The sequence below is a fragment of the Macaca nemestrina genome, chromosome 17 (assembly GCF_043159975.1).
Source record: "Macaca nemestrina isolate mMacNem1 chromosome 17, mMacNem.hap1, whole genome shotgun sequence".
NCBI lineage: Eukaryota > Metazoa > Chordata > Mammalia > Primates > Cercopithecidae > Macaca > Macaca nemestrina.
Window position 1 is genome coordinate 73,399,504 of NC_092141.1, and position 26,334 is coordinate 73,425,837.

A 26,334-nucleotide genomic window follows, 5' to 3' on the forward strand; every position below is an offset into this window, starting at 1 on the left:
GAACTCCAATATATTAAGAACAGCTTTGGAGGAGGTCCTAAGAGTTCTTCTGTGGACTTTGTGACAGCTCTTTGGCCACATAGAGGTCTTACTTTTTTTTTTTTTTTTTCAGATGGAGTTTCGCTCTTGTTGCCCAGGCAATAAGAGTGCAGTGGTGTGATCTCAGCTCCATGCAACCTCCACCTTCCAGGTTCAAGCAATTCTCCTGCCTCAGCCTCCCAAGTAGCTAGGATTACAGGCGCCTGCCACCACGCTTGGCTAATTTTGTATTTTTAGTACAGATGGGAGGGTTCCACCATGTTGGCCAGGCTGGTCTTGAACTCCTGACCTCAGGTGATCCACCCACCTCGGCCTCCTAAAGTGCTGAGATTACAGGTGTGAGCCACTACACCCAGCCTCTTTTTTACTTATTCCAGACAGTACAGCTGCTGATCAGCTGGGTTCAGAGGGGGAGACGGTGGAGTACCATAAGGCCTAGACAACAACACAACAGTCTTTGAGATTAGCTACTACTTGGCTGCAAATTGGTCTTTTTGGTTTATCATCCCATAAATGCATCACTCCTGCAGCATCATATATAAATACATATGTCTGCAGTGAGGATAGAATAAAAAATTGCACTGAAAAAGTACACAAAAGCTTTCCTTTTCTCCAGTCTTTCCTTATCATGTGAAGTTACACAAAAGAAAAACTGCAATGCTCCTTGAACTGTTCATGGAACCAGTAAAGGAGCAAGACTCTTAGTCCAGTCTGGCTGCAAGCAGTTCCTGGACCCATCAGTGAGAACTTACATGGCTCAGAGGTTCAAAACCACATGGTCTCCTAAAACAGTCCCTGAGCACCCAGTTCCCAGCCTGACTGGTTCACGGCTCATACATGGAGTCCACTTAGGGCATAAAGTATGTGGGATCTCAGTCCTGGGCTGGGCCTGTCTTAGAGATCTTGATCGCAGGAAGGTATTATAGTCTCCCATATTGGTGAGCTTTTTTTGTTGTTGTTGTTTTTTCTGTTTTTTGTTTTTGTTTTTGAGATGGAGTCTCGCTGTGTTGCCTAGGCTGGAGTGCAGGGGCATGATCTCGGCTCACTGCAAGTTCCGCCTCCTGGGATCACGCCACTCTCCTGCCTCAGCCTCCCAAGTAGCTGGGACTACAGGTGCCCGCCACCACGTCCGGCTAATTTTTTGTATTTTTAGTAGAAACGGGGTTTCACCATGTTAGCCAGGATGGTCTCCATCTCCTGACCTCGTGATCCGCCCGCCTCAGCCTCCCAAAGTGCTGGGATTACAGGAGTGAGCCACTGTACCCGGCCTTAGTGAGCTTTTTAAAAAGGCTTCTATACCTTCCCTCAAGAACTGCATCATCCTCTGTAAATACCAACTAAATTGGATCAGATGTACACAAAATAATTCAAACCAGCTCACTTATCTCCTGAAATCAAACTATTTTCAAGAAGTGGCTCTTTTGGCTTGCCCTAGAAACAGGTTCACAGGCCTGTTTTATAAAGAAACCAAGGCCTATCTCCTGCATCACTTTAAAGCCATCAACCTGGAGGCAGAGTGGAAATCTAGAACTCATCACTGCCCATTTCTCCAATCCTCCACTTAGTATTTGCTTTTTTTTTTTTTTTTTTTTTGAGACGGAATTTCACTCTATAGCCCAGGCTGGAGGGCAGTGGCGCGATCGCAGCTCACTGCAAGCTCTGTCTCCTGAGTTCAAGCCATTCTCCTGTCTCAGCGAGTAGCTGGGACTACAGGCATCCGCCACCATGCCCAGCTAATTTTTTTGTATTTTTAGTGGAGACAGGGTCTCACTGTGTTAGCCAGGATGGTCTCGATCTCCTGACCTCATGATCTGCCCGCTTCGGCCTCCCAAAGTGCTGGGATTACAGGTGTGAGCCACCGTGCCTGGCCAGTATTTGCCTTTCTACTACTCCCTTTGCATTCAGGTGGGCAGCACTGCATGAGCACTGGTGACAGGAGAGCAGACTTGTCACCAGTCGATTTCTAAGCAACAAATGTCAAGCTTCAAATCCTGTTAAAGATGGACTGTCTTGGCTTGTCCATTTTCAGAAAAAAGGCCTAGGAAAAGCTTTACTGGCTTTTTTTTTTTTTTTTTTTTTTTTGAGACAGGGTCACACTCTATTGCCCAGGCTGGGGTATAGTGGCATGATCACAGCTCAATGCAGCCTTGACCCCCTGAGCTCAAGCGATTGTCCTGCCTCAGCCTCTCAAGTGGCTGGGACTGCAGGCTGCACCACTACACTTTGCTTTTTAAACAAAATTTTTATAGAGATGGTAGTCCCACTATGTTGCCCAGGCTGGTCTTGAACTCCTGGCTTCAAGCAATCCGCCTGCCTTGGCCTTCCAAAGTGCTGGGATTATAGGGATGAGCCAGCACGCCCAGTCAAAAGCTTTACTTTTTAGTCATTATTTTCATTTTCTTTTTTTTTTTTTGAGACGGAGTCTCGCTCTGTCACCCAGGCTGGAGTGCAGTGGCACGATCTCGGCTCACTGCAAGCTCCGCCTCCTGGGTTTACGCCATTCTCCTGCCTCAGCCTCCTGAGTAGCTGGGACTACAGGCGCCCGCCACCGCGCCCAGCTAATTTTTTGTATTTTTAGTAGAGACGGGGTTTCACCGTGGTCTCGATCTCCTGACCTTGTGATCCGCCCGCCTCGGCCTCCCAAAGTGCTGGGATTACAGGCGTGAGCCACCGCGCCTGGCTATTTTCATTTTCTTAAAAGATCACATTCCTATCAAACCCTAATTTTTTTTTTAAAGCAAGTATCAAGGATTTATTTTATTTTTTTAGAGACAGAGTCTCATTCTGTCACCCAGGCTGGAGTGCAGTGGTGATATCATGGCTCACTGCAGCTTCAAACTCCTGGACTCAAGTGATCCTCCCACCTCAGCCTCCTGAGTAGCTGGGACCACATGCATGCACCACCATACCTGACTAATTATTTTAAATTTTTTGTAGAGATGGGATCTTGCTGTGTTGCCTAGGCTGGTCTCAAACTCCTGGTTTCAGGTGATCCTTCTGGCTCAGCCTCCCAAAGCTCTGGGATTACAGGTGTGGGCCACCGTGCCCAGCCAGGGATTTATTTTAAAAAACAATGTCACCAGGAGATGACAGGGTCAAAACCAACTCACTGCTTAAATTTTCTGATAAAGTCTCACTCCTTCATTCATCTACCCATTCATTCAGCCAACAATTACCTATCACATACCTAATACATGGCAGGTGCTGAGGATACAAGATGAACAAGATAGACACAGCCTATGCATTCATGAAGCTTATGGCATACTAGGGAAGACAGGTAACAATAAACTTGGGTCCTAAAGTTAATGTCAATGCTGCTAAATATTTTAAAGTGCCATAGTTTAAAAATGGTTCCCAAGACTATATTCTCCCATTCAGTAAAATTAACTAAGTCCGAAGAACATTTGCATTTGAAATTAGCTTGTAACAGACAGCATACCCTTCTAATTCAGAGTAGTGTCCCTTTTCTAAATAGAGAATGCATTCAGCCCAGTTTCTAAAAACAACACTGCATATCCAACAAGACTTCAGGCTAAAATATACTTTTCCTCTTTAGTAATGAAACCATTCTAAACAAGTTAAGGCTAAGAATGAAAAAAGAATTACCAAAGTGATCAGAGTTGTCCAAACAGCAATCAGGAAGAATAAATGCTCAGTCTACGACAATTTGCTTGGATTAGGGGTGTCAGTCTATGAAAGCATTAAAGTACTTGTTCTCTACAAGGAAAATGCAAATACATTCACCCCAGCCACTGTGGGCAAAACACCTTCCTTAAAAGAAAACACTGTCCTACATGGCTCCACCACTCACTAGCTGTGTGACCTTGGGCAATAACTTAACTTCCGTGGGCCTCCATCTGCATGAGCACATATACATACGCTAACTGAATAGGGCTGTGATGAGGATTGAATAAGATAAGACACCCAACACTTAGCCCACTGCAGTACTCAGTATCATAGTGTTGCCTTTATTCTTCCAGTGATTGGATCAAAGCAACCAGGCTGTGCCATAACATTAAAATCCCATTCCATCAGCACCCTGTGTAGTTAGTAAACTCTTGACATACTGCAGTGATTGGACTGACACTAAAGAATTTACATGTGAGAGGAGGGTAGGAAAAAAAACACTAAAGATTGACTGGATTAAAATTAAAGTCTTCCTAAGACAAGTCAGTGCTCAAATCAGTTTAAACTGAATGCCACAGTCAGTCATTAGGTACTGGAATTTAGTATAAGTGCAATTTTTCCTTGCTAAAGTTAGCACTAACTTACTCGGAGAGCATGTACTTCAGGTAGTCACAGCACCACCCTATCAAAAAAAGCTTAGTAACCACGCATGAGTCATTTTTGCTCCACTTCATTTATTAATGCTAAGCTTAAGGGTGTCACATCCACAAGACTCAACATCAGCTTCTCTCAAAGAAGAAAGTGTCATAACATATTGCCAGGTGAAAGAAAGAAAAAAGGTCAGACTGCAAAATATATGATCCTATTAAATCAAAACAATAAGAGTGGGTGAGTATGCACGTATGTGATGTATATCTTCATATATGCAGAAATTTTAAAAACCCAAAAAAACTAGGATATATACCAAATCATTAACTGTAATTCCCTTCCACTACTGTGATAAAAAATATTTTTTTTCTTTGGATTTCCTGTGTTTTTAAAACATTAACCATGTATTTCCTTTGAACAGGAAAAAAGTCAATGAAATTTAAAAACAAGTATTATTTTGGATCCTAAAAGAGTTCTCCCCGGCCGGGCGCGGTGGCTCAAGCCTGTAATCCCAGCACTTTGGGAGGCCGAGACGGGCGGATCACGAGGTCAGGAGATCGAGACCATCCTGGCTAACACAGTGAAACCCCGTCTCTACTAAAAATACAAAAAAAATTAGCCGGGCGAGGTGGCGGGCGCCTGTACTCCCAGCTACTCGGGAGGCTGAGGCAGGAGAATGGCGTGAACCCGGGAGGCGGGGCTTGCAGTGAGCTGAGATCCGGCCACTGCACTCCAGCCTGGGCAACAGAGCCAGACTCCGTCTCAAAAAAAAAAAAAAAAAAAAAAAAAAAGAGTTCTCCCCAACCCCTGGCTTTTTTTTTTTTCCAATAAAGAGAGATCATGCTGCCATTTTTAGAGCATTCTCACTTAAATAGATGGGAGAATAATACCTTTAATCTAACCAAGAAGCCAAACAAGCTTTGAACTTGAAAAGCTAAAGATTAAAACCAATAATTAAGGTTCAAAATTGCTCCGGGGAAACCAAGTTCTCCTTTTCATACATCTCCTATAATACAAGGGATTCTCCAGGCAGGTCTAGGCATGAACTTTCCACAGAGGTGTCATGGGAAAAGCAGGAAGAGCACATACAAAGTCTCCAAATCCTACCTCTATTACTTTTATTATTGTTGTTGTTATTATTATTATTATTTTTGAGACAGAGTCTCACTCTGTCACCCAGGCTGGAGTGCAGTGGCGAAATCTCAGCTCACTGCAGCCTCAGCCCCAGGCTCAAGCAATTCTCCTGCCTCAGCCTCCCAAGTAGTTGGGATTACAGGTGCATGCCACCAAGCCCAGCTAATTTTTGTATTTTTAGTAGAGACATGGCTTCACCATGATGGCCAGGCTGGTCTTGAACTCTTGACCTCAAGTGATCCGCCTGCCTCAGCCTCCAAAAGTGCTGGAATTACAGGCGTGAGCCGCCGCGCCCGGCCTCTATTACTTATTAAGTACCAAGAAACCTTGGACAATGACCACCTCTCTCAGAGCCTGAATCTCCTCATGTGTAAAATTGGAAGCATCAAACCCCTAGATGGTTGTGAAGTTGAATTAGATAACTGTTTTAAAGCAGTGATCTCTAAACTTTTCTGGCTCTCTACCTTATCTCTAAAAACATATACAGTCAGCCCTCTGTATCCATGGATTCAATCAACCTTGCACTGAAAATGAAATAAAAAAATAAAATAAAATAAAATAAAAAATAATCCAACAGTAAAAAAGATACAAATTTAAAAATACAGTATAATAACCATTCACATTATATTAGGTATTATAAGTAATCCAGAGATGATTTAAAAGTATACAGGAGAATGAACATAGGTTATATATTAATACAAATACTATGCCATTTTATATAAGGGACTTATACATTCATGGAGTTTGGTATCCTTGGGGGGTCCTGAAACCAACGCCCCCTTGGATACTGTACATAAATGTGTGTGTGCATATAACTTACAAACTATATAAGCTCTAATTGTGTACTTTTATGGTGTGTATACACACAACCAGAAATTTTAATATGCAAAAAATAATAATAATAAAAAATAGAAGTTCCAGGCTGGACGCAGTGGCTCATACCTGTAATCCCAGCACTTTGGAGGGCTGAAGCAGGAGGATTACTTGAGCCCAGAAGTTTGAGACCAGCCTGGGCAACATAGTGAGACTCCGTCTCAATCGTCAGATTAGACAGCTAGATGAATGTTTTAATACTTTCTTCCTGCTTTCCAATGAATTGTCCCAGGTACCCCTTAGGAGGCCCAAAAGCCTGACATCTGATATGCAGTGAAAGGTGACATCTCTTTCTCCATCCCATTCCCCACTGTGCAGAGGAAGGAGCACTAGCAAGGGCCGACAGCTGACATTAATTTGCCTTCTCTTCTTCCTTCCCTCCTCTTGCAATTCAGAGAGTATTTAACCCTTCTTCAAGGTCTCAAGAATAGTGAACCCTAACAGATTCAGCCATTACAAATGCTCAGCAAGTAGCACATTCCAAGCAAGTTTAGAGACAGACCAGAACAGGAACTGATGTAAACACTACTCTCCAGAGTCATAGAGATCTTTCAGCAACTACTCTGTGAATCTGCAAAGCTTCGGTTAGAATGAGGTTTACCAGATCAGTCGTTGGGTGCCTGGAGACTGAAGTGGCCCCCAGGTCTTAAAAAGCATGGCTTGTGCAAAAATCTTTAACAGCTAACCAAAAAACAAGTCAGATCTAAAATACGGCTGTATGTGAGAAGTGTGTGTATTAGCCAGCTCCCGGGGAGGGGCTTACCTTCAGTATTTCAGGTTCTTTGATATCCAGAGATCTTGTGTTCCAGTGTCGCAGATTTTTATGTAACTTGTGATATTTATGAGCACTTGGTGGTGTAAAAAACCAAATCACGCAAACTGCAGTCATGAATCCAAGGCCAATTCCCAGAAAGAGTCCACTCACATAGTCGGGAAGGGGGAGGATGAGGTACACATAGACACACATTATAAAGAAGCCCAACGTCTTCACTGGCAATTCCGGGTGCTGCACGGCCGAGTCCGCCTCGTCCTCACTGTCAAGGACCACACCATCTTCCGCGAGCACCTCTGGCTTGAGAGGAACATCTGGGGGCTTATCAACTTTACTCTCCCCCTCCATTTCCAAATCGAAGTCCTCAGTGTACAGTTCACAAAACTCTTCATCTTCTTTGCTCACTAAGGCAGACAAAGAACATTTCTCCAGAACTAGAGAACTTGTCTTCAGGCCTAAATCCTTCAGACTGCTCCCCTGGGAACTTTTCAGTTCCATCTCTCTTGCAGGCTCATCAGTGGACTTTGGGTGGTCACTTTTGGGGATGTTGGAATCACTTCCGTACCCATCCCCCTCAGAATCACACTCCTCCTCCTTGATGCTGTAGTTGTTATTGCTTTCCAAGTGCCCGTTCAAGCTGGACAGATTGGAGAGTTCTGAAGCACTTGAAGATAAGGCTTTGGGCCTATGGCTGCCACTTTCTTCCCCTATAATTTTACTAAGGAGCTGAAAAGGCTCATAGATGACTTCTGAAAGGCGTCGTTTAGTATCTTCAATTTTAGCCTCCATTTCGGGCACTTTAAAAAAGGAACGAGTATCAGAGGGAGAAGTCAGGGGGGAAGAAGGTGCAGTTTTGGAATCTCCACCTGTGTTTCGGGGCTGTGTGAACTGCTTGAACAGGTGTAAGTTTAGTTTGGAATCAGGTGGCTTATAGGACACTGTATCCGACTCCTGCCGGGAAGTGTCCGTGGACAGAGACTTGACTAATGTCTTCATCAAGTGCCTGTGCCTTGGGGGGTGTGGGGATTCTTTTGGCTCCACCTCGGTCGACAGGGACTTCACAAGGCTCATGAAGGGTTTTGCACTGGAAAGGGTGGAGGTTGAGGCACTGGATGAGAGGATGGGAGACTTAGAAGGAGAGGACAATGGGGAGGAGGAACTAGTTTTCTGCTCAGAAAGGGATGACACACTGGGAGAGCTAGCTAAGGGCCCCAACAAAGACGACCCTGGGGACAGAGCCAATGGCACTGTACTTAATACTTGTGCTGCTGGAAGAGGGGACTCCAACAGCTTTACAGTGTTCTTGGAGACGGGCAAAATGGCAGGGGCCTGGGACACGGACAGTCCATCTGCCAGAATAGGCAAGGCAGCAGGGCCGGCGGGGTCATGGCCAACCTGGGGTTCAAGATAGAGGTCTTCCTTGGCTTCCAGCCCTGTTACAATGCTTTGGTCATCCAGCCCCTCCTCAAACCACTCCCTGAACTCCTCCTCCTCTTCCTCCTCCTCCTCGCCGGATGCCGAGAAGTGAATGGCGATGGTATCTCGGGACACGGACCTCTGCACGTGCACTTTAGGGGCTGATGGTTTTGGCATGTCAGTGGTTTTCTCGGCATGGCGACCATTCAGACTTGTCATTGCCGGCTTCACACGGGCTCAGGCTCTGTGAAAACAGTGAGAAAGCCAGAAGTCAGAGAGCAGTTTCTCCACAGGAGACACTGTCATGTGCAGATAGGAGCCCAGATGAAGCTGTTTAAGTGGTGATTATGCTTTTACTTGGCAGATGTCCACCGGTTTTCACTTCAATGGGTTTAATGGTTTAATTTTCACTACATTCCAGTTAGGCACTCTTTTACGAGCAAACGACATAACCAATGTTATAAATGCCATACAATCTGTCTTACTTCACAATACCTGAGTAATCGTTTCCTCCCTTTTAACTGGTTAATTCCTACCAACAATTCTCTATCTTAAGCCTTGAAATACCTGAACAATATGATGTTACCAGCATTGCTTCAGAAGTCCAATAGGATAAAATGTGGCATCCTGTTGAGTTTGAGGATCTTGGAAGAAAAATTTCACTAGGAGTCTTCTAGCAGTAACAAGCTAACCCAGGAGGGGTATTGCTTTCACTGCAATTTTCACAGCAATCCTAACAATTATTTGGCTTGCATCTCCCAACTTCCTGCTATGGCAAATAAGTAGCAAAGTATCCAAATGTGGAAATCTGTAAACTAATTGCCATGACCTGTTGGCCTCCTCAAATGGTAGGTACCATAAGACCAGAGTATTTAGGCAGCCATGAAGACATGGCCACATTCTGAGGCTTCAGGATAAAGCAAACATATTTTAAACTGAATGCAAGATTCCCGTGTCAGGAAAATGAAGTATCACTGCTATAACCCACCACCAACCAAGAACTCTACCAAGGACCCTGGTGAGAGACATGGAAGCTATGCTTTCCGCCCTTCTGGAGCTTAATAGCTGATTGCTCCTTTCTGGAGCTTAGCTGGAACAAAATCAGACACCTGAAAAGCTGGGCAGCAAAATGAGATGCCATGCCGACCTTGTGACATGGTACATTCCAACTCTCTTTATTCGTTTATGGCCCATTTACTGGGCATGAGCCCTAATTACGTAAAAATTAAGACCACACCTGGACTGAGACCACGTAAAAAGAGCCAAAACACAGAGCACACTTCAGGAGTTCTGAGGATGACAGCTGTGTGGGAGGTGGGACACCCAACAGGTCTTTGGAACTGATGGGTGAGTTGTAGTGGGATGAGCATGATTAGGCAGAGGGAAGGGACAAGGGCATGAAGATGGCAAAGGGCATGGTGTGTGCAGCCACCTGGCTCTATCCTGTTTCCAGGACACAGTGTGGATGTGGGCAGCAGTGGGAGGCCACTGAGACAAGAGGGGCATCGTGGGGCAGTGGAAAGAGCAGCCAGCTTAGACCCAGGACATAGGATCTCTAGTACTTGTCTTTCTACAGCTGACTCTGTGGGACGTTGAACAAGCCAGGGCCTCTCGATGTCCCAGTATCTTCGTCTGTAAAATGGAGCTAGATCTACAGTCCTTTCCAAATTTAAAACCCTACATGTTTATGTTTACAGGTGACTGTATCCAACCCAACACAACACACTTACAGGTAATCTACCGCAATCAACATTATGTGGCTTGCTTATTTCTTTAATTTGAAGAGCTCCTAATTTAAGCCTTCTGCTAAATATTCAGGTTCAAAATGCTGGCAACAGATACTACCAACAAGAGAAATCATAAAACGGGTAGGGGAATAGGGGGGTTTGGGAAACAGTGATCCTGGATCACTAGGAGGAGGAAATATTCCAAGGATGACAAGAATTACATTCGAGGGTCCAGGTGCAACATAGACTCAAGCTGAAACTACACATTTTTCAGTATCAAATATTTGAGAGAAGTTACTCATATAAACTTTCATACATAGTTTTGTCCAGGCTCATTTGTGACCCTCAGGCTTTCCTATCCTGAATCCAGGAAGAGGGAATGAACTCTATCCACCAACAAAGCAATTTAAATCCAGGAACTGGCAGCAGCCAGAAAAACACAGTCTCGGGTGCAGGACAATCCTTCCCTGTTATCTTAAGCTAAGGAGTTTGTAGGCTTAGTAAGAAGGAAAATACCAGAAGCAACATATGTTTTTCATTTAACTATCACCTAGTTTTATAAGGGCAATTTAAAAAGAAAATTATAGAGGTAATTTAAAGAGAAAGTTTGGTATTTGATAATTCTCGGTGGGCTGAAAAACAAACTCATTTAAGTTGCTTTCATAACATAAAAGGATGGTATGTCAGGCTCTGCTGTTCTGAGGCTGCTTCACCCGCAGCGGTGGCTGTAAATGAAGGTAACTGCGCGCACAAGCCCAAGTACAAAGTGCATGATTCTGAGGTTGAACAGAGTGAGTTGGTCCTTCAGGAATCAAGGCAAGGGTGGAGAGGCCCGTCTGCAGTTGAGGGTAAGAAGGCCTGGGAATCCAAGGGCAAAGTCAGGCCCAGTCTAGCGCCAAAGGGTGAAAACAGTAGTGCGTTCAGAAGCCTGCGGTCTCAGCAGTCAGGCCAGGTCCCAGGGAACAAAAGGCTGGCACCTGCTCAGGAAGCAGAGTTATTTTTTGTGTGGAGGTCATCAGGGCCCTGCTTGCCTAATCCTCCACACATTTGGGCCCCCTGACTGGCCAGGTAAAGCGACCTCTGATCAGACTGGGCCGACAGAGCCAAAGGTGGGCCCCAGGGAGCGCTGGGTGTCAGGTGGCCAGATGGGGGCAGGCTCTGGCTCACTGTTGTTATTATCCTCCAGGGCTCACTCAGACAGTGGCCTCAGAGGTTCATAGTAAATGCCCCTAAACCCACACTGACCAAAGCCTGGCTCCACTTCTCTAGATTTTTACTAAAATAAGCCACACAAGGCCGGAGCATTACTACTGCTCTTTAAAGACGAGAAAATGTCCAGGCTTCTGTTTGCTCATCTGCAAAATGAAGGGATTAGGCTAGATAAACGAAGACTGCTTCCAGGCCCCATACTGCTGGGTAACTGAGTGTACTAGAACCAGAGGCCATGGTTTGGGCTCTACACAACCTATCAAGTGGTCACTGCCTCTGCCTCCTCCTGGGGACCACTCCAAGCTTCCTTTTCTCTCTGTCCTCCCAATGGCTGGCTGCTAAGGCCAACTGAGCCGACCCTCCCACAGCCACAGCCATGTAGGACAGCCGAGGCCAAGAGGAAGGACCTGACTGAGCCCAGGAAGACTACATGGTTTGTCCAAAGGCACAGCACTGACAACTTGGGCTTCCTGACACTGAAGCCCGATGCCCTTCTGCTGTGGCAGGGTGCCTTCTCAAACATGTCACACACGCTCTTTATTCCTGCTTTGTCCCAGCCTTTGTACCTGCCCTCTGTGCTCCATCATGGACAGCTCGCTTACAAGCTAAGACCTCAGTTCTCAACCAGCAGCATGTGACTGGTCGCATTGAGAAATGAAAGGTCTCATTATCCATCTGACAGTCTGGTACCATATAAAATGGCTAGCCTCCTGCCCTCTACTCCTGAAACTCAATTATACCCAGGCTCAAAAAAAGAGACAAGCTTCTCTCCAGCCCTCAGGAACTGAAAGGCCAAAAAAGAAAGCTTCCTTCTCAACAGTCTCTTTTTCCCATAGTTCTAGCAGACTACAAAGCCCTCGGGTTTTAACACTGACCGCCCATGCCTTGTGATGGGAAGGGGGGCTGTAGCTCATGTTGTCGACGGGCTCCCATAGGTATCATTTCCTGCTGGAGAGGTGTTTAAGCAGAAGTCTGACATGATCAAAGTGGTACGCAAAATTAATCACATCCCGTCCCGTCCCAGACTGGATGAGAGTGGCGGAGGCAACATGGAAAAACAGGTCTGGAGTCTGGTGTCTGGGAAGGCAGGCTCCATTATCAGGCCCACAATTCTGCTGAACGCAACTAACAATGAATACGTTGAAAAAAATTCTGAACGGCTGGGCATGGTGGCTCACGCCTGTAATTCCAGCTACTAGGGAGGCTGAGGCACAAGAATTGCTTGAACCTATGAAGCAGAGGTTTCAGTGAGCTGAGATTGTGACACTGCACCCCAGCTTGGGTGACAGAGTAAGACTCTGTCTCAAGGAAAAAAAAAAGATGTCTGTGAGGCTTTGGAGCTTCAAGAACCGAGCAAGGAATAACAGTGCAGAAACTAAAGAAAACAGGAACCCCAAGGGATGAGCTCTAGAGAAGCCACCTTGCCCTCAAGCACAGCCCAGCCTGGCAAAGGACACTTTCACTTTTTTTTTTTTTTTTTTTTAAGACAGAGTCTGGCTCTGTCACCCAGGCTAGAGTGCAGTGGCATAATCTCGGCTCATTGCAACCTCCGCCTTCCGGGGTCAAGTGATTCTCCTGCCTCGGGCTCCCAAGTAGCTGGGACTACAGGCGCCCACCACCACACCTGGCTAATTTTTGTATTTTTAGTAGAAATGGGGTTTCACCGTATTGGCCAGGCTGGTCTTGAACTCCTGACCTTGTGATCCACCCATCTTGGCCTCCCAAAGTGCTGGGATTACAGGTGTGAGCCACCACACCTGGCGGCCTTTCACTTTAACAGCCTTCTGAGCAGAAGTCAACATCCAGGGCTGGCCAGCGTGGAACACCAACTGGAGACTCTTCCTCAAGGAGCCGGGACTCCAAAGGACTACAACTACCTGGTAACAGCTGAACCAGAGCAAACCAGGCCTCACTTAGACTGGAGGCCTAGGTTTGCCTCCTCTGAAAGAACGAGGGAATCTCAACCATGAGCTTCTTTCAAGGTGATCTTGGACCAGAAATACCTCCAGGGACCTGGCAGAAGAAATTATCTCCCCACAAAAGCAAAGCACTTTCATCTGAAGCCTCAAGTTATTCCTAGAAATATTTTCTCAAATACAAGGAATGGTAAGAACATAACCAAAGGTAACCAAGCAGATGAGGAAACAAGAATAAGGACCAGCAGAAATAGAACATGACAGAAAAATAAGGACTTCGGATAATGGAACTATCAGGCATAGACTTGTTTTTACAAGTATGCATCAAGATGAGTTTAAAATATCTACAGGGAGGCCAGGCATGGTGGCTCACGTCTGTAATCCTAGCACTTTGGAAGGCTGAGGTGGGTGGATCCCTTGAGGTCAGGCGTTTGAGACCAGCCTGGCCAACATGGCAAAACCTCATCTCTACTAAAAATACAAAAATTAGCTTGGCATGGTGGCGCATGCCTGTAATTCAAGCTACTCAGGAGGCTGAGGCACAAGAATCGCTTGAAACCAGGAGAAGGAGGTTGCGTTAAACTGAGATTGGGCCACTGCACTCCAGCCTGGGCAACAGTGAGACTCTGTCTCTAACATAGCATAACATAACATAACATAAAATATCTATAGGGAGAATCACAGGCAAGCAGACCAGTTTTAAGGCTATTCTGGCAGCCTAAGCAGGAGGTAAGAAATGCCTAACCTAGAAGAGTGGATGTGGAGCTGGCAAGAAAAGGCAGATGGAAAGAGAAGGAAAAGAACGAAACAACAGGACCAGATGGAAGGTTGGAAAGGAAAAGAAAACATAAGGAACAGTCTAAATTGACTTAAGTCACTAAAGAGATAAGTCTAGTTCCCGTGAAGGCAGGCAGGGGAGATAAGGGACGTGGTATGCAGGTAATGCTCCTCCCCTCCCCCACTCAGAGATGTCCACATCCTAGTCCCTAAAACCTGTGAATCTGATACTTCCCATGGCAACAGAGATTTTGCAGATGTGATTGAGATGGAAAGATTATCCTGGATTGCCTGGGTGGGCCCAATGTAATCACAAGTGCCCTTAAAAGATAAGAGGAAGGCAGAAACTCAGAGAAGGCGATGTGAAACAGAAGCAGACATCAGAGTAATGAGAGGAAGGAGCATGAGCCAAGGAATGCGGTGGCCTATGGAGGGGAAGAAAATATCTGCAAATCATTTATCTGATAAGGGGTTAATCTACAAAAAATATAAAGAACTCGAATAACAACTTGACACCTTATACAAAAACTAACTCAAGACGGATTAAAGACATAAACGGAAAACCCCAAAACTATAAAAACCCTAGAAGAAAATCTAGGCAATACCATTCATGACATAGGCACAGACAAAGATTTCATGATGAAAACATCAAAAGCAATTGCAACAAAAGCAAAAACTGACAAATGGAATCTAATTAAACTAAAGAGCTTCTGCACAGCAAAAGAAACTATCATCAGAGTGAACAGGCAACCTACAGAATGGGAGAAAATTTTTGTAATCTATCCATCTGACAAAGGTATAATATCCAGAATCTACAAGGAACTTAGACAAATGTACAAGAAAAAAAAAAAAATTTAAAAATGGGCAAAGGACATGAAGAGACACTTCTCAAAGGACATTTATACAGCCAAAAAACTATGAAACAGATGAAAAAAGCTAAACACCATTGATCATTAGAGAAATGCAAATCAAAACCACAATGAGATACATCTCACACCAGTCAGATGGCAGTTATTAAAAAGTTGAGAGAAAACAGATGCTGGTGAGACTGTGGAGAACTAGGAACACTTATACACTGTTGGTGGGAATATAAATTAGTTCAACCATTGTGGAAGACAGTGTGGCAATTTCTCAAAGACCTAGAACCAGAAATACCAGTTGACCCAGCAATGCCATTACTAGGTATATACCCAAAGGAATATAAATCATTCTCTTATAAAGATACATGCACACAAATGTTCACTGCAGCATTATTCACAATAGCAAAGACATAGAATCAACCCAAATGCCCATCAATGATAGACTGGACTAAAAAAATGCGGTACATGTACACCACGGAATACTATGCAGCCATAAAAGGAAATGAGATCATGTCCTTTGCAGGGACATAGATGGAGCTGGAAGCCATTATCCTCAGCAAACACAGGAACAGAAAACAAAACACCGCATGCTCTTACTTATAAGTAGGACCTGAACAATGAGAACACATGGACACAGAGAAAGGAATAACACATATTGGGGCCTGTCAGGGGGCAGGGGACGGGGGCAGGAAGAGGGAGGGAGTATCAGGATAAATAGCTAATGCATGTGGGGGTTAACACCTAGGTTGACAGGTGCGGCAAACCAGCATGGCACACATTTATCTATGTTTGTTAACATAGGTACGTCCTGCACACGTATCCTGGAACTTAAAATTAAATTACATTTTTTTATAAATGGGCAAAGGACTTGAAGAGACAATTCTCCAAAAAGACATACAAATGGCCAACAAGCACATGCACAGATGCTCCACATCACTAGTTATTAGGAAAATGCAATTAAAACCACAATGAGATATCACCCCACATCCAATAGGATGGCTACAATTAAAAAAGAAGAAGAAAAGAAGTGTTGGCAAGGTTGTACAGAGATTAGAGCATTTGTGCACTATTGACAAGACTGTAAAATGGCACAACTGGTATGGAAGTTTCTCAAAAAGTTAAAAATAGAACTACCATATAATCCTCCAATCCCACTTCTGGGTATATTTAAAGGTGTTAAGTTGTTTGTTATATATCCAAAAGAATTGAAAGCAGGGTCTCAAAAAGATATTTGCACACCCATGTTCACAGCGGCATTTTGGACAATAGCCAAGAGGTAGAAGCCACCCAAGTGTCCACTGACAGATGAATGGACAAACACAAGGGAGTATTATTCAGCCTTAAAAGGAAGGAAATCCTGTCACATGCTACTACATGGATGAACCTTGAGGACATTAGGCTAAGTGAAATAAGCTGACTAGTCACATAAAGACAAATACTGTATGATTCCACTTACAAGAGGTATCTAAAGTAGCCAAATTCATAGAAACAGAAACTGGAATGAAGATTACCATGGGCTGGTGGAGGAGGAAATGGGGAGATGTTTTTTAATGGATACAGAATTTCAGTTTTGTAAGATGAAAAAGTTCTGGAGATTGGTTGTACAGCAATGTGAATATACTTAACACTACTGAACTTATAAATGGCTAAAATGGTAAAATTTTGCTATATGCATTTTACCATAATTAAAAATAAAATTTGAAGGCCAGTATATGTGCAGGTTAGTTACATTCAAAAAAGCAAAAACTGGCTGGGCGCAGTAGCTCACGCCTGTAATCCTAGCACTTTGGGAGGCTGAGGTGGGCAGATCACGAGGTCAAGAGATTGAGACCATCCTGGCCAACATGGGGAAACCCATCTCTACTAAAAATACAAAAATTAGCTGGGCGTGGTAGTGGGGGCCTGTAATCCCAGCTACTCGGGAGGCTGAGGCAGGAGAATCGCTTGAACCTGGGAGTCATAGGTTGCAGTGAGCTGAGATTGCGCCACTGCACTCCAGTCTGGCAACAGAGCGAGACTCCAACTCAAAAAAAAAAAAAAAAAAAAGGCAAAAATTGAGGTCAAGATAGGAGGACTGCTTAAGGCTAGGAGTTTGAGACCAGCCTGGTCAACACAGGAGACCCACCACTATTTTTTAAAAAATAAATAAAATTTTAAAAGATTTCACTCTTCAAAACTACAAAGAAATAATACTCCGAACTACTTATGCCAACTAAAACAATTCTATCCAAAAACCTCACATTGTTCTTTAGAGTTTATACTACAGTGTGGTTAAGTTCTAAGATAATAGATGTAAATGTATTTATGCTCCCACACATTTGGTGGGGAAGAGGAAGCTGGTGGGGGGGAGGCTATTTAGAGCCAAATGCTCTCTAAACCTTAGCCTTGATCAGGTATGTTTCCAGAAAGCAGGATGTCTCAAACTCTTCTGCTGATGGGTCCTTCCTAAGGACTCTGCCAGAATTCTCCCTTAAGGTTGCTATCCCTATGAAGAAGGTCATCTCTCCCACTAAGACTGAGAAAGCCTCTAATAAGGGCTTCTCTCTCCAGAATTTATGTAGGATTCTGTTCTACCTAGTTTACAAATGAGTAGCTGCCTTCTAACTTAACTCATACAAAACAAAGGCCTCAAACGGGAGCCAAATGCGCTCTGTATCAGTGGAGTCAGAGTGAGCATACAAAACAGCAATGAAGTTGATTTGCTTTCTAGTCACCCAAAAAGGTCATCATCATTAATTAGGCCGTGAAAAACCAATCGACAATAAATCAGACTGTATAATAAAAAATGAAGAGCCATTTCAAGATACAATATTAGCATTTATTACTTCCAAGATAATAATAATCTCACCAAATCTGGCTTTTTTTTAAACTTTTTTTCTTTGGTCTCATTTTCTACTAATAACTGCCCTTCCTAGCTCTATCTGTCCTTGAAACAATTCAATCCTTGGGTCCTAGAATCAGAGCCATAAAAAGAGAAGATGGTTCCTCCCAGGCCACTCAATTATCAACAACACCTGTTTGTTCATAGCAAACACACTAGGCCAAATAGTAGTGTGGCCATTAATATTATTTACTTCTAATTCATATACTAGATTAGAGGAAGTACTGGAGGAAGGAATGAGAGACAGGGTAAGGCAAGGAGGGAAGAAAGCAAATTTCATTGAAAATGGAATTAGCCTCCAGATACAGTGAGCATGGTAACACAGCATCTTTTTTTTGTTTTTAGATGGAGTTTCACTCTTATTGCCCAGGCTGGAGGGCAATGGCGCGATCTCGGCTCACTGCAACCTCCAGTTCCCAGGTTGAAGCGATTCTCCTGCCTCAGCCTCCAGAGTAGCCGGGATTACAAGCGCCTGCCACAACACCTGGCTAATGTTTTCTATTTTTAGTAGAGATGGGGTTTCACCATGTTGGCCAGGAGGCCAAGGCAGGTAACACAGCATCTGAAGGGGCAAGCCTGGTGTGGAGTGTGCTTCCTTTCTCGAGACCATCCCTAATCCTTCAAGGTCATTATTAACATTCTTTGTCTTTGTAAAATTCAGCCTGTTAGGCATTTGCTGCCTCTGAACAAGCTTGCATTTGGACATCTGATGTATGAGTACCATCTGCTAGCTTGGGCTATGTCAGTCAACAGTTTCAATCCAAAAGCTCCTGGCAGAGGAAAAAAGGCAAGCCGCATTCTATTGCAGAGGATGTCTTCATACCTCTTACCTGTGCGTTTTTTAATAGGAGTTGGTTTTGTAAAAAGGAGGGAAAAGGCTACAAGATTCTGTATTTTTCTGCCTTGATGCCACAGAGCAAACAGTGAATCTGGTCAAAACCAACCAGGGCAGGAAGGTCTGATTTAGCCTACAAATCTCAGGTACATCTTAATAGCTATCCCTGGATTCATTTAAATTCAATGAAGCACCTGAGAATTGCCAGCAGCCATTTTAATCTGTTAATACTCCACCTCACAAACAAAAATCAATATTACACTGTAGATAATGAACTAGCTCTAGCCTTAGTTTCATTTAAAGAAAAGAAAAAGACAAGACTCTATCTTCAGTACCGGCAAGAAACTTCGAAATCCTTTGCAATTAGTTGTTAGGTTCCCAGGCCCCTACTCACCATCTCTTCCAACCCAGCAGGGTCCTGCACCACCACCAACACAGCACAGGGTTTAGACTAAGAAACTAGCATGTCCACTCTCTTCCACCACCGCATAGACCTTTTACCTGCCATGAAGAAAGCCCACTCTGGGAAGGGTGCCACATCCCAGAGGAAAAGGGTTTGAAAGCACCAATACAACAAGTAGAATTTTGCTTTATAGATTGCTAGACGGTTCAAATAACAAAATCAAATTCAATTCACAATAACTCATTGAAAACCAGGTTATGCGTTCAGCACAACCATACAAGGCCTGTGGAGGTTTATAAAACATAATAATGGGCCGGGCGCGGTGACTAACATCTGTAATCTCAGTACTTTGGAAGGCTGAGGCGGACGATCAGGAGGTCAGGAGATCGAGACTATCCTGGCTAACACGGTGAAACCCTGTCTCTACTAAAAATACAAAAAGTTGGCTGGGCATGGTGGTGGGCACCTGTAGTCAAGAATGAATGACCAGTCTTGAACCCTGGTCAAGGTTCAAGGGAAAAGATATCTCAATGCTTTGATAGTCACTTCATACTTTTCCTTCATTTGCTTCTCCTGTTAACTGGTCATTCATATTTCTTGCCCAAGGACTTTTGTTATTCACTTCTTTATCAAGGATAGTTAATACTTTGTCCATTGTGTGTGTTCCAGATATTTCCTTCCATCACTGACTTGCCTTTTAATAGTATGGGTTTTTGGGTTTTTTTAATATGCGAAGTTTTACATTTTGAGATGTTGAAGCTCTCTGTCTTTTTCTTTATGGATTCTGGGTTTTATAGCTTCCTGAGGAAGCCTTCCCATTCCATCAGCATAAAAACATTTGTCTTTGAAATATTTTTAGAAAACACTGACCAAAGTGTATATAACACACATATTGCTCTGTTTCCCATACAAGGATCTAAATTTTAACTTTGGAAAAACTGACTGATATGGACAATCATTTCTCTGTATTTTCTAGCTATAATAAACTGTAAAGCATTGAATTTATTCCTTTCAAATCATATTAGTAAGTTAGACAACCTAGCTTCCATCTAGGTTGATCACTGGCCATTCAGCTTCTCCATGTGAGGAAGGTATTTCAGATTAATTCTTCAAAAATTGAGAAAACTCTTTGCGAACTCAAAAAAATTAGCCATTTCCCCCAGCCAAAAACTACTTTTCACACAGGCATCAGCATACTTAACCTTGATATAGGGCAGTAAATTTGCCAAGTGTAATCTTACATCAGAATTTTATTTATAGGTAAGGCATCTGAGGCCCAAAGATAATTTTTTAAAAACCAGGTTTAAGATGTGTGCATGCATGTGTGCACGTGTATATGTGCATGTATGTGTGCACACGTGTGTGCAGGGGAAAGAATGGGACTGAGGAAAATAGGAATTGATGGGAGAAATAAGAGAAGGCATGGTGGAAGGTTTCCCAGGGGCCCCGTGTGAGGTGCCCTGCCAAGACAAAGTAGAGAGTACATTCTAAGTGGAAGAGAGAGCAGAAGAAAAGGAACAGAGGCAAGAAACCCAGAGCCGTGTTCAAAACTGGCAAGGTTAAGAGATACCAGATCCCGGCACAGGCATGGTCCTGAGCTGGCCGGCTGGGCTGGCCACCCCATGGTTCCCTGAGGAGAACCACTTGCCTATAGGCCCTGAGGGGGAACATTTCCCACTCAACTCTACCTCTGTCAAGAAAGGATTGCACAGTGATAAGATGATTGGGATTCAGACAATTGTTCAGTTAGTAGTTAATCAGTCATTGAAAATACAGACCATGTGAGGCCATGAGGCAGCAGAGGGAGGAGCTCCACGGAGGACCACAGCCCTCAAATGGCCCTCAAATGACAGTGACGGAGCTCCCCACTTCACCTCCCTGAGCCTGGGGTTCTGCTGTAAACTGAGGGAACCTTCCTCCATTGTCTTCAAGGAATTTCCCAGAAGGCTCTAAATTCTATGAGTCTATGACTCAATTTCCATGGAACAGAACATACTTAGAGTCCTACTTTTCTCTTTTGTAACAAGAGAAATTCTTGGCAACTGTTAAAGTCAAGCAAAGGAAACCAGAGTGCATGTCAGCTGACTAATGTGCCTAAGGCAATTAAGTCAAAATATTTTTCAAATAGTATTGAAACAGCTCATCTCCCATTAACAAATACTTCTAGACTTTCCAGACTTGTCTTGCTTAGCCCAGCTGTAGAAACATCCCTTACGTTTGCTGGCCATTAGGTGGAGAGTTTCCAACCTACGAGAATGAGCTGCAGATCAGCCACACCTGCCTGTGCTCGGGCAACAGAGGACAGGCATCAACCCGTCCTCCTCATCAGCCCCTATCCTTCCCCCACCTACTGCCAAGCAGTACAGAAGGTGACTCCGGGGCTGCTCCTGCTCTGGCTGTGAGGGGCTGAACTCCATGGGGCTCTCTATCCCAGTGCTTCATTAGTTCTCACTCTGTACAAACATCACTCCAAGCACCACCTCTCGGCCTCACTGAGAATCTTGAGTCTCCCACCAAGAACCGTATATGTGCTTCAGGCGACCCTGTGTGGTCACTGTTGTGCCCATTCAAGTCTGAAAAACTTTGAGGATGACTAAAGGACAGAACCAAAGAAGAGACTGAATGCAGGCTGGCCCTTCACACCACTCTGCCCTAGGAAAACTAACAAAGCCCCATGTGGACAGGACCGTCTCTGGGGCTCCTGTTCGCCGGCAGCATCCACTCTATCTTGTTTCAGTATTAAGCTTCTGTCACTTTAATGCATATTAATAGATGTATTTGTCATTATTAAGGTGGAAGGTGGTTAGATCTCTGAAGGGAGGTGAGAACTGAATAGGTCCTGGGGTGCAACACAATTGCATAGAAAACCTGGTTAAGAACTCAAACTCTGAAATTAAACAGACCCAGCTTTGGATTCCAGTTCCGCCTCTTATCAGTGTGTCACCCTGGACAAGTTACGGCAAAAGACCTCTTTTTCCTCACATATAATGCAGACAATAGTGCCTATCTCATAGGGGCTGCTGGGAGAATTAAGACATAACACTTAACATATGTAAGTTACTATTATCGGCATCCACAGCAGGTGTGAGCACAACTTTTTATCTGTGCCGACTTGGCCTGTGGACTCACCGGCACGTTATCTGGGATCAAACAGACAGCTTGTTTCCAGCCTTCTCTAATCACCAGCACCAGACTGTCCTGACTGTCTGACTTTAGGTTTAGTTCAGGCAGCTGTGACCATTAAGAATGACAAACACAATGACAATGTAAAAATATGTATTGTACATATACATCGTAATATAAAATGAAAAGGCAGAATTTAGGATGATGTACATCACCTAGGTAAATGAACACAATAGGATCCTAGGAGGCTTATAAAGACTAAGTATTAATAGTTGGTGTTTCGTGGTGAAAGAGTTATTGTTGTTAGATTTCAGTGAAAAGCTGATTAAAAGGATCATTTTTAAATGAGAGCTGTGGATAAGATCTGTAGTTTCATCAACCTCCTTTTTTTCTGTCCCCTCCCCATGTTGGCCACATGTTTTTGAACATTCTTACACTGTTTACCAGTAAACTGATTAATTCTGTGTATTATTCTTCCATTTCATTACTGATCCAAATTTTAATCAACAATCCATATTTATAAGGGGTTCATAATGACATTATAAAAATCAAGTCACTGCCACAGGTGTGATAATAAGCATAGCTGACAAGCAAGAAACAATCAGTGGCTTAATTTCGATCGTCAAAGGCACTCACATTCAAGGTCAACCTCATTCTAAAGGTAGTGGAAAGCGAGACCTGGTACCAGCTCTAGTAACAGTGTCTACAGTTAGACCAATCCTGTGTCAGAAACTCCTATTATGTCACCCACAGCCAATCAGAACATTAAGTCAGCATGAAACCTTCCATACAGAATTGCAATTCCAAACAAAAGCAAGGACACTTGATGGTTTGGGTGGCTTTTGTATTCTAATCCTGGGTAAATGCATAGTTTCTATTAAGCCTTTTCAAACGCTGAAAATGGCCCCTGGCTCCCATGGGTTCCTTTGCAGATGACAGGAGCCCAGGTCAGCTCCACCTAGCAGACTGCTGGTGAGACAAGTGATCATCCCTAATCATTACCTTCTTAATCACAGTTCTAAAAGGGCAGAGGCATTTGGGATTGAGGGAAGGGTTAGTGTACCAGAAAATCCTAGGAAACATCTTCAACACACAAATGACCCAGCCCACCCCATCCATCTCCAGGCTTATCATGATTGAGGAGTTTCACAACTGATGGATTGGAAGACATTTTTTTAATTCCCCAGTCATCATAAACCTATATGTGCACAACCACACCCACAGCTCCCCCACCCCCAAACGCACACAGACACCCTGCCCTAGGGTCCATCCTGGAACTGAGATTCACTGGTGTAAAACAACTTGGACCATTAGAAATGCATCACATTTACTTTAAAAACATACATGCGGCTGGGCGCGGTGGCTCACGCCTGTAATCCTAGCACTTTGGGAGGCCGAGGCAGGGGGATCACGAGGTCAGGAGTTCAAGACCAGCCTGGCCAAGATGGTAAAATCCCATCTCTACTAAAAATACAAAAATTAGCCGGGCGCGGTGGCAGGTGCCTGTAATCCCAGCTACTTGGGAGGCTGAGGCAGGAGAATCGCTTGAACTCGGAGGGTGGAGGTTGCAGTGAGCAGAGATTGCACCACTACACTCCAGCCTGGGTGACAGAGTGAGACTCCATCTCAAAACAACAACAACAACAACAAAAAACAAGTGCATATGCAGAAAGAGACAATGGAATCACGAGGATCTCAGGTGGAGATATAGTATCAGTTATTCCCTGGCACCAATAACTAGTTAATATAGTCTACACCTACCTTACAAGGCACCATGTTAGAGGCAAGTGCTTTCTAACAGGCTATTGCTATGTAACTACATCAAAGAAGGGCAAGTCTCTATCAAGGTCAATCAACTACTTCAGATATTTAAATGAGGAATCAGAAATGGGCAGCTGCTTCCACAGACACAGGGCACAATCAGACCGTGTCCTGCTCCCGATCTTCACTGCATGTGCCTGCACTGTTTGCCCTTGAGTTGTGGCCTTACCTCCTGGGACCTGGTGCTAACCCCCCAACTCAGATCCTAGGTATAGAGCTGGCCCCCGCCAGGGCCTCCATGGATGCCCATTCCTGAAGGTCTGTTCCATTGCTGTCTAAAGGCCAAAAGCAGAGCACAAGGCAGAAATGAGGGGTAAGGAAGAAAGGCAAGTGGAATCAAAAAGAAACGTGAATGCATAAAGGAACAAGAAAAAAGTGTTTCTCAGCAGATTGGGGAAAATAAGCACAAGGAGCATTTCATAACCAGAAATACAAGTACACAGCATGGAACCAAATTGTCTAATCTAATTCTGGAGGTGCCATAAACCTGATGGCTGTATTGGGGTTCCATTTCACATTTCAAAGAAACAAACGCTGTAAAATTGTGATCTTGATGTTTTTCTGTTCACAGGTCTAATAACTGCCTAACAGCAGTATCCTGCCCTTTCCAGATGATTAATGTTGAGTTTGTTGTTGGGTTTTTTTCTTCCAGCTTATGGGAGTCTCAGAGAGCACTGTCTGCCAAAGCAAAACGCCAAAACAGGAGCAGAACTTTGTGGCCATCCATGTGCAATTAGGAGCCCATTAAATACCACTCAGATAACTCAACATCCAAAATCATCCTCCACGGTGCAGCTGACAGCTGAGGCTAATGGGAAAAAACACCAGCTCAGGAGCAGCCTCACTGGGTCTGGATCTGTTGAACGAGGACCATGATGGTAAAACTCCACCCCTCAGCTTGTTGGGAGAAAGAATGAATGGGACGGCACTTCATACACTGTCAATTTAGGCAGTGGCAGCACAGGAACATCATAATTAACCACACTGCTCTCTCCCCATGGATCTTTATGATGGAGTAAATTACACCAAGAAATATTACTACTTGTTCTCAAAAGATTCTATTGATTTGGCAGTTACTTGATTTAAATACAAAGATATAATGGTTATTTATTTCTTCAGAAAATACAGGTATTCTTTTTTCTCCAAAAACATTATGATTGCCATTTTAATTCCTGTGGTAAAGAACGCCTTTAGGTACTGGGCAGCGCATGACCCAGTTCAGTAAAGCGGCAGGAATTCTTCTTGGAAAAAAGGGCCATAGAGATCCAAGTCAAACGCAGTCCTGATCTGTGAAGATGTATCAGAGGGACCCTGAACCAACGAGAACAACCATCAACTGCCAGCCCTCTAGCTAAGCACTTTACCAACATCCTAACACTATCCCACCTAAGCCTCACAATTCTGCCAGGTAGGTACTATCATCATTTCCACATTTAATACACAAAAAGAAAGCGGTTTAGGCAACTCACCAAGGTAACAAAGCTACTAACTAGCAAAGCTAGGACTCAGGCTCCAAGGCCATCCTCTTAACCACTGGGCAGCACTGCCTCATGTGGATATTTCCATTGCCAAACCAATCTGGAGCCAACAGAAGCTTTCTGCAGGTGCTCTGTGCTCCAAGAAAGTGTTCCGTCCACTCAGTACTTACTGAGCATATCACTGGAAAGACAAAGACCTTCACCCTATCTACCCGGGGGGAACTCAATTCTGGGGGACCTTGAGTCTAAAGACAACTCAGGCAAGCACTGAGAGGTGCTTTTAAAAAATCACGGTAATTCACAGACCAGGCTATAAAGCACTTTTGTCTACTGTGATAGGCCCCTCAAAACTTGTTTGGGGTAAGAAACTTGTTTGGGGTAAAAAACATTAGGGATACACACGTTCCATAGTGTGAAGACTTTCTTACAAGATAGTAAACCACAGTTTATAGCAAAAAGAAACCCAGCAGGCCTAGGTCATCCCTGAGTACGACCCATTCTATTCTGCTCCTCTAATTCATTGCTATATGTAAGTAAATGTTCTACTATAAGTAATAAAATCGTAACAACTCCCAAATTCTGCACATCCCTTTTTGAGTGCTATGGGAACATATTTCCATCTTTAGGGAAGTTGGTTACATTAGCCTAGGACTTTACCGAGACACAAACAAGCTATATCAGATGAGCTTTCCTATGAAATTCCATCTGTAGCAAATGTTCATCCACATTACTGTTACCTGGGGACTTTGTTGATGACTCTGTCTTCCCCTTTACACTGGCCACCTCAGGCAGCCG

General features: G+C 44.0%; 1 protein-coding gene across 11 annotated transcripts in view; it reads right to left on the minus strand.

Annotated features, from left to right (window-relative positions):
- LOC105468995 (testis expressed 2) overlaps positions 1 to 26,334 on the minus strand; it is a 124,465-nt gene that overhangs the window by 69,777 nt on the left and 28,354 nt on the right. For 9 of the 11 annotated variants that reach the window (XM_071083453.1, XM_011719505.2, XM_071083452.1 and 6 more), the window contains exon 2: positions 7,085 to 8,753. In XM_071083453.1, coding sequence (XP_070939554.1) covers positions 7,085 to 8,728 — 1,644 coding nt within the window. In that variant the 5' untranslated portion in view covers positions 8,729 to 8,753. Of the gene's footprint in view, positions 1 to 7,084; positions 8,754 to 20,895; positions 21,023 to 26,334 lie in introns of those variants that run through there. The other 2 variants (XM_011719507.2, XM_071083449.1) reach the window with 2 other exon arrangements.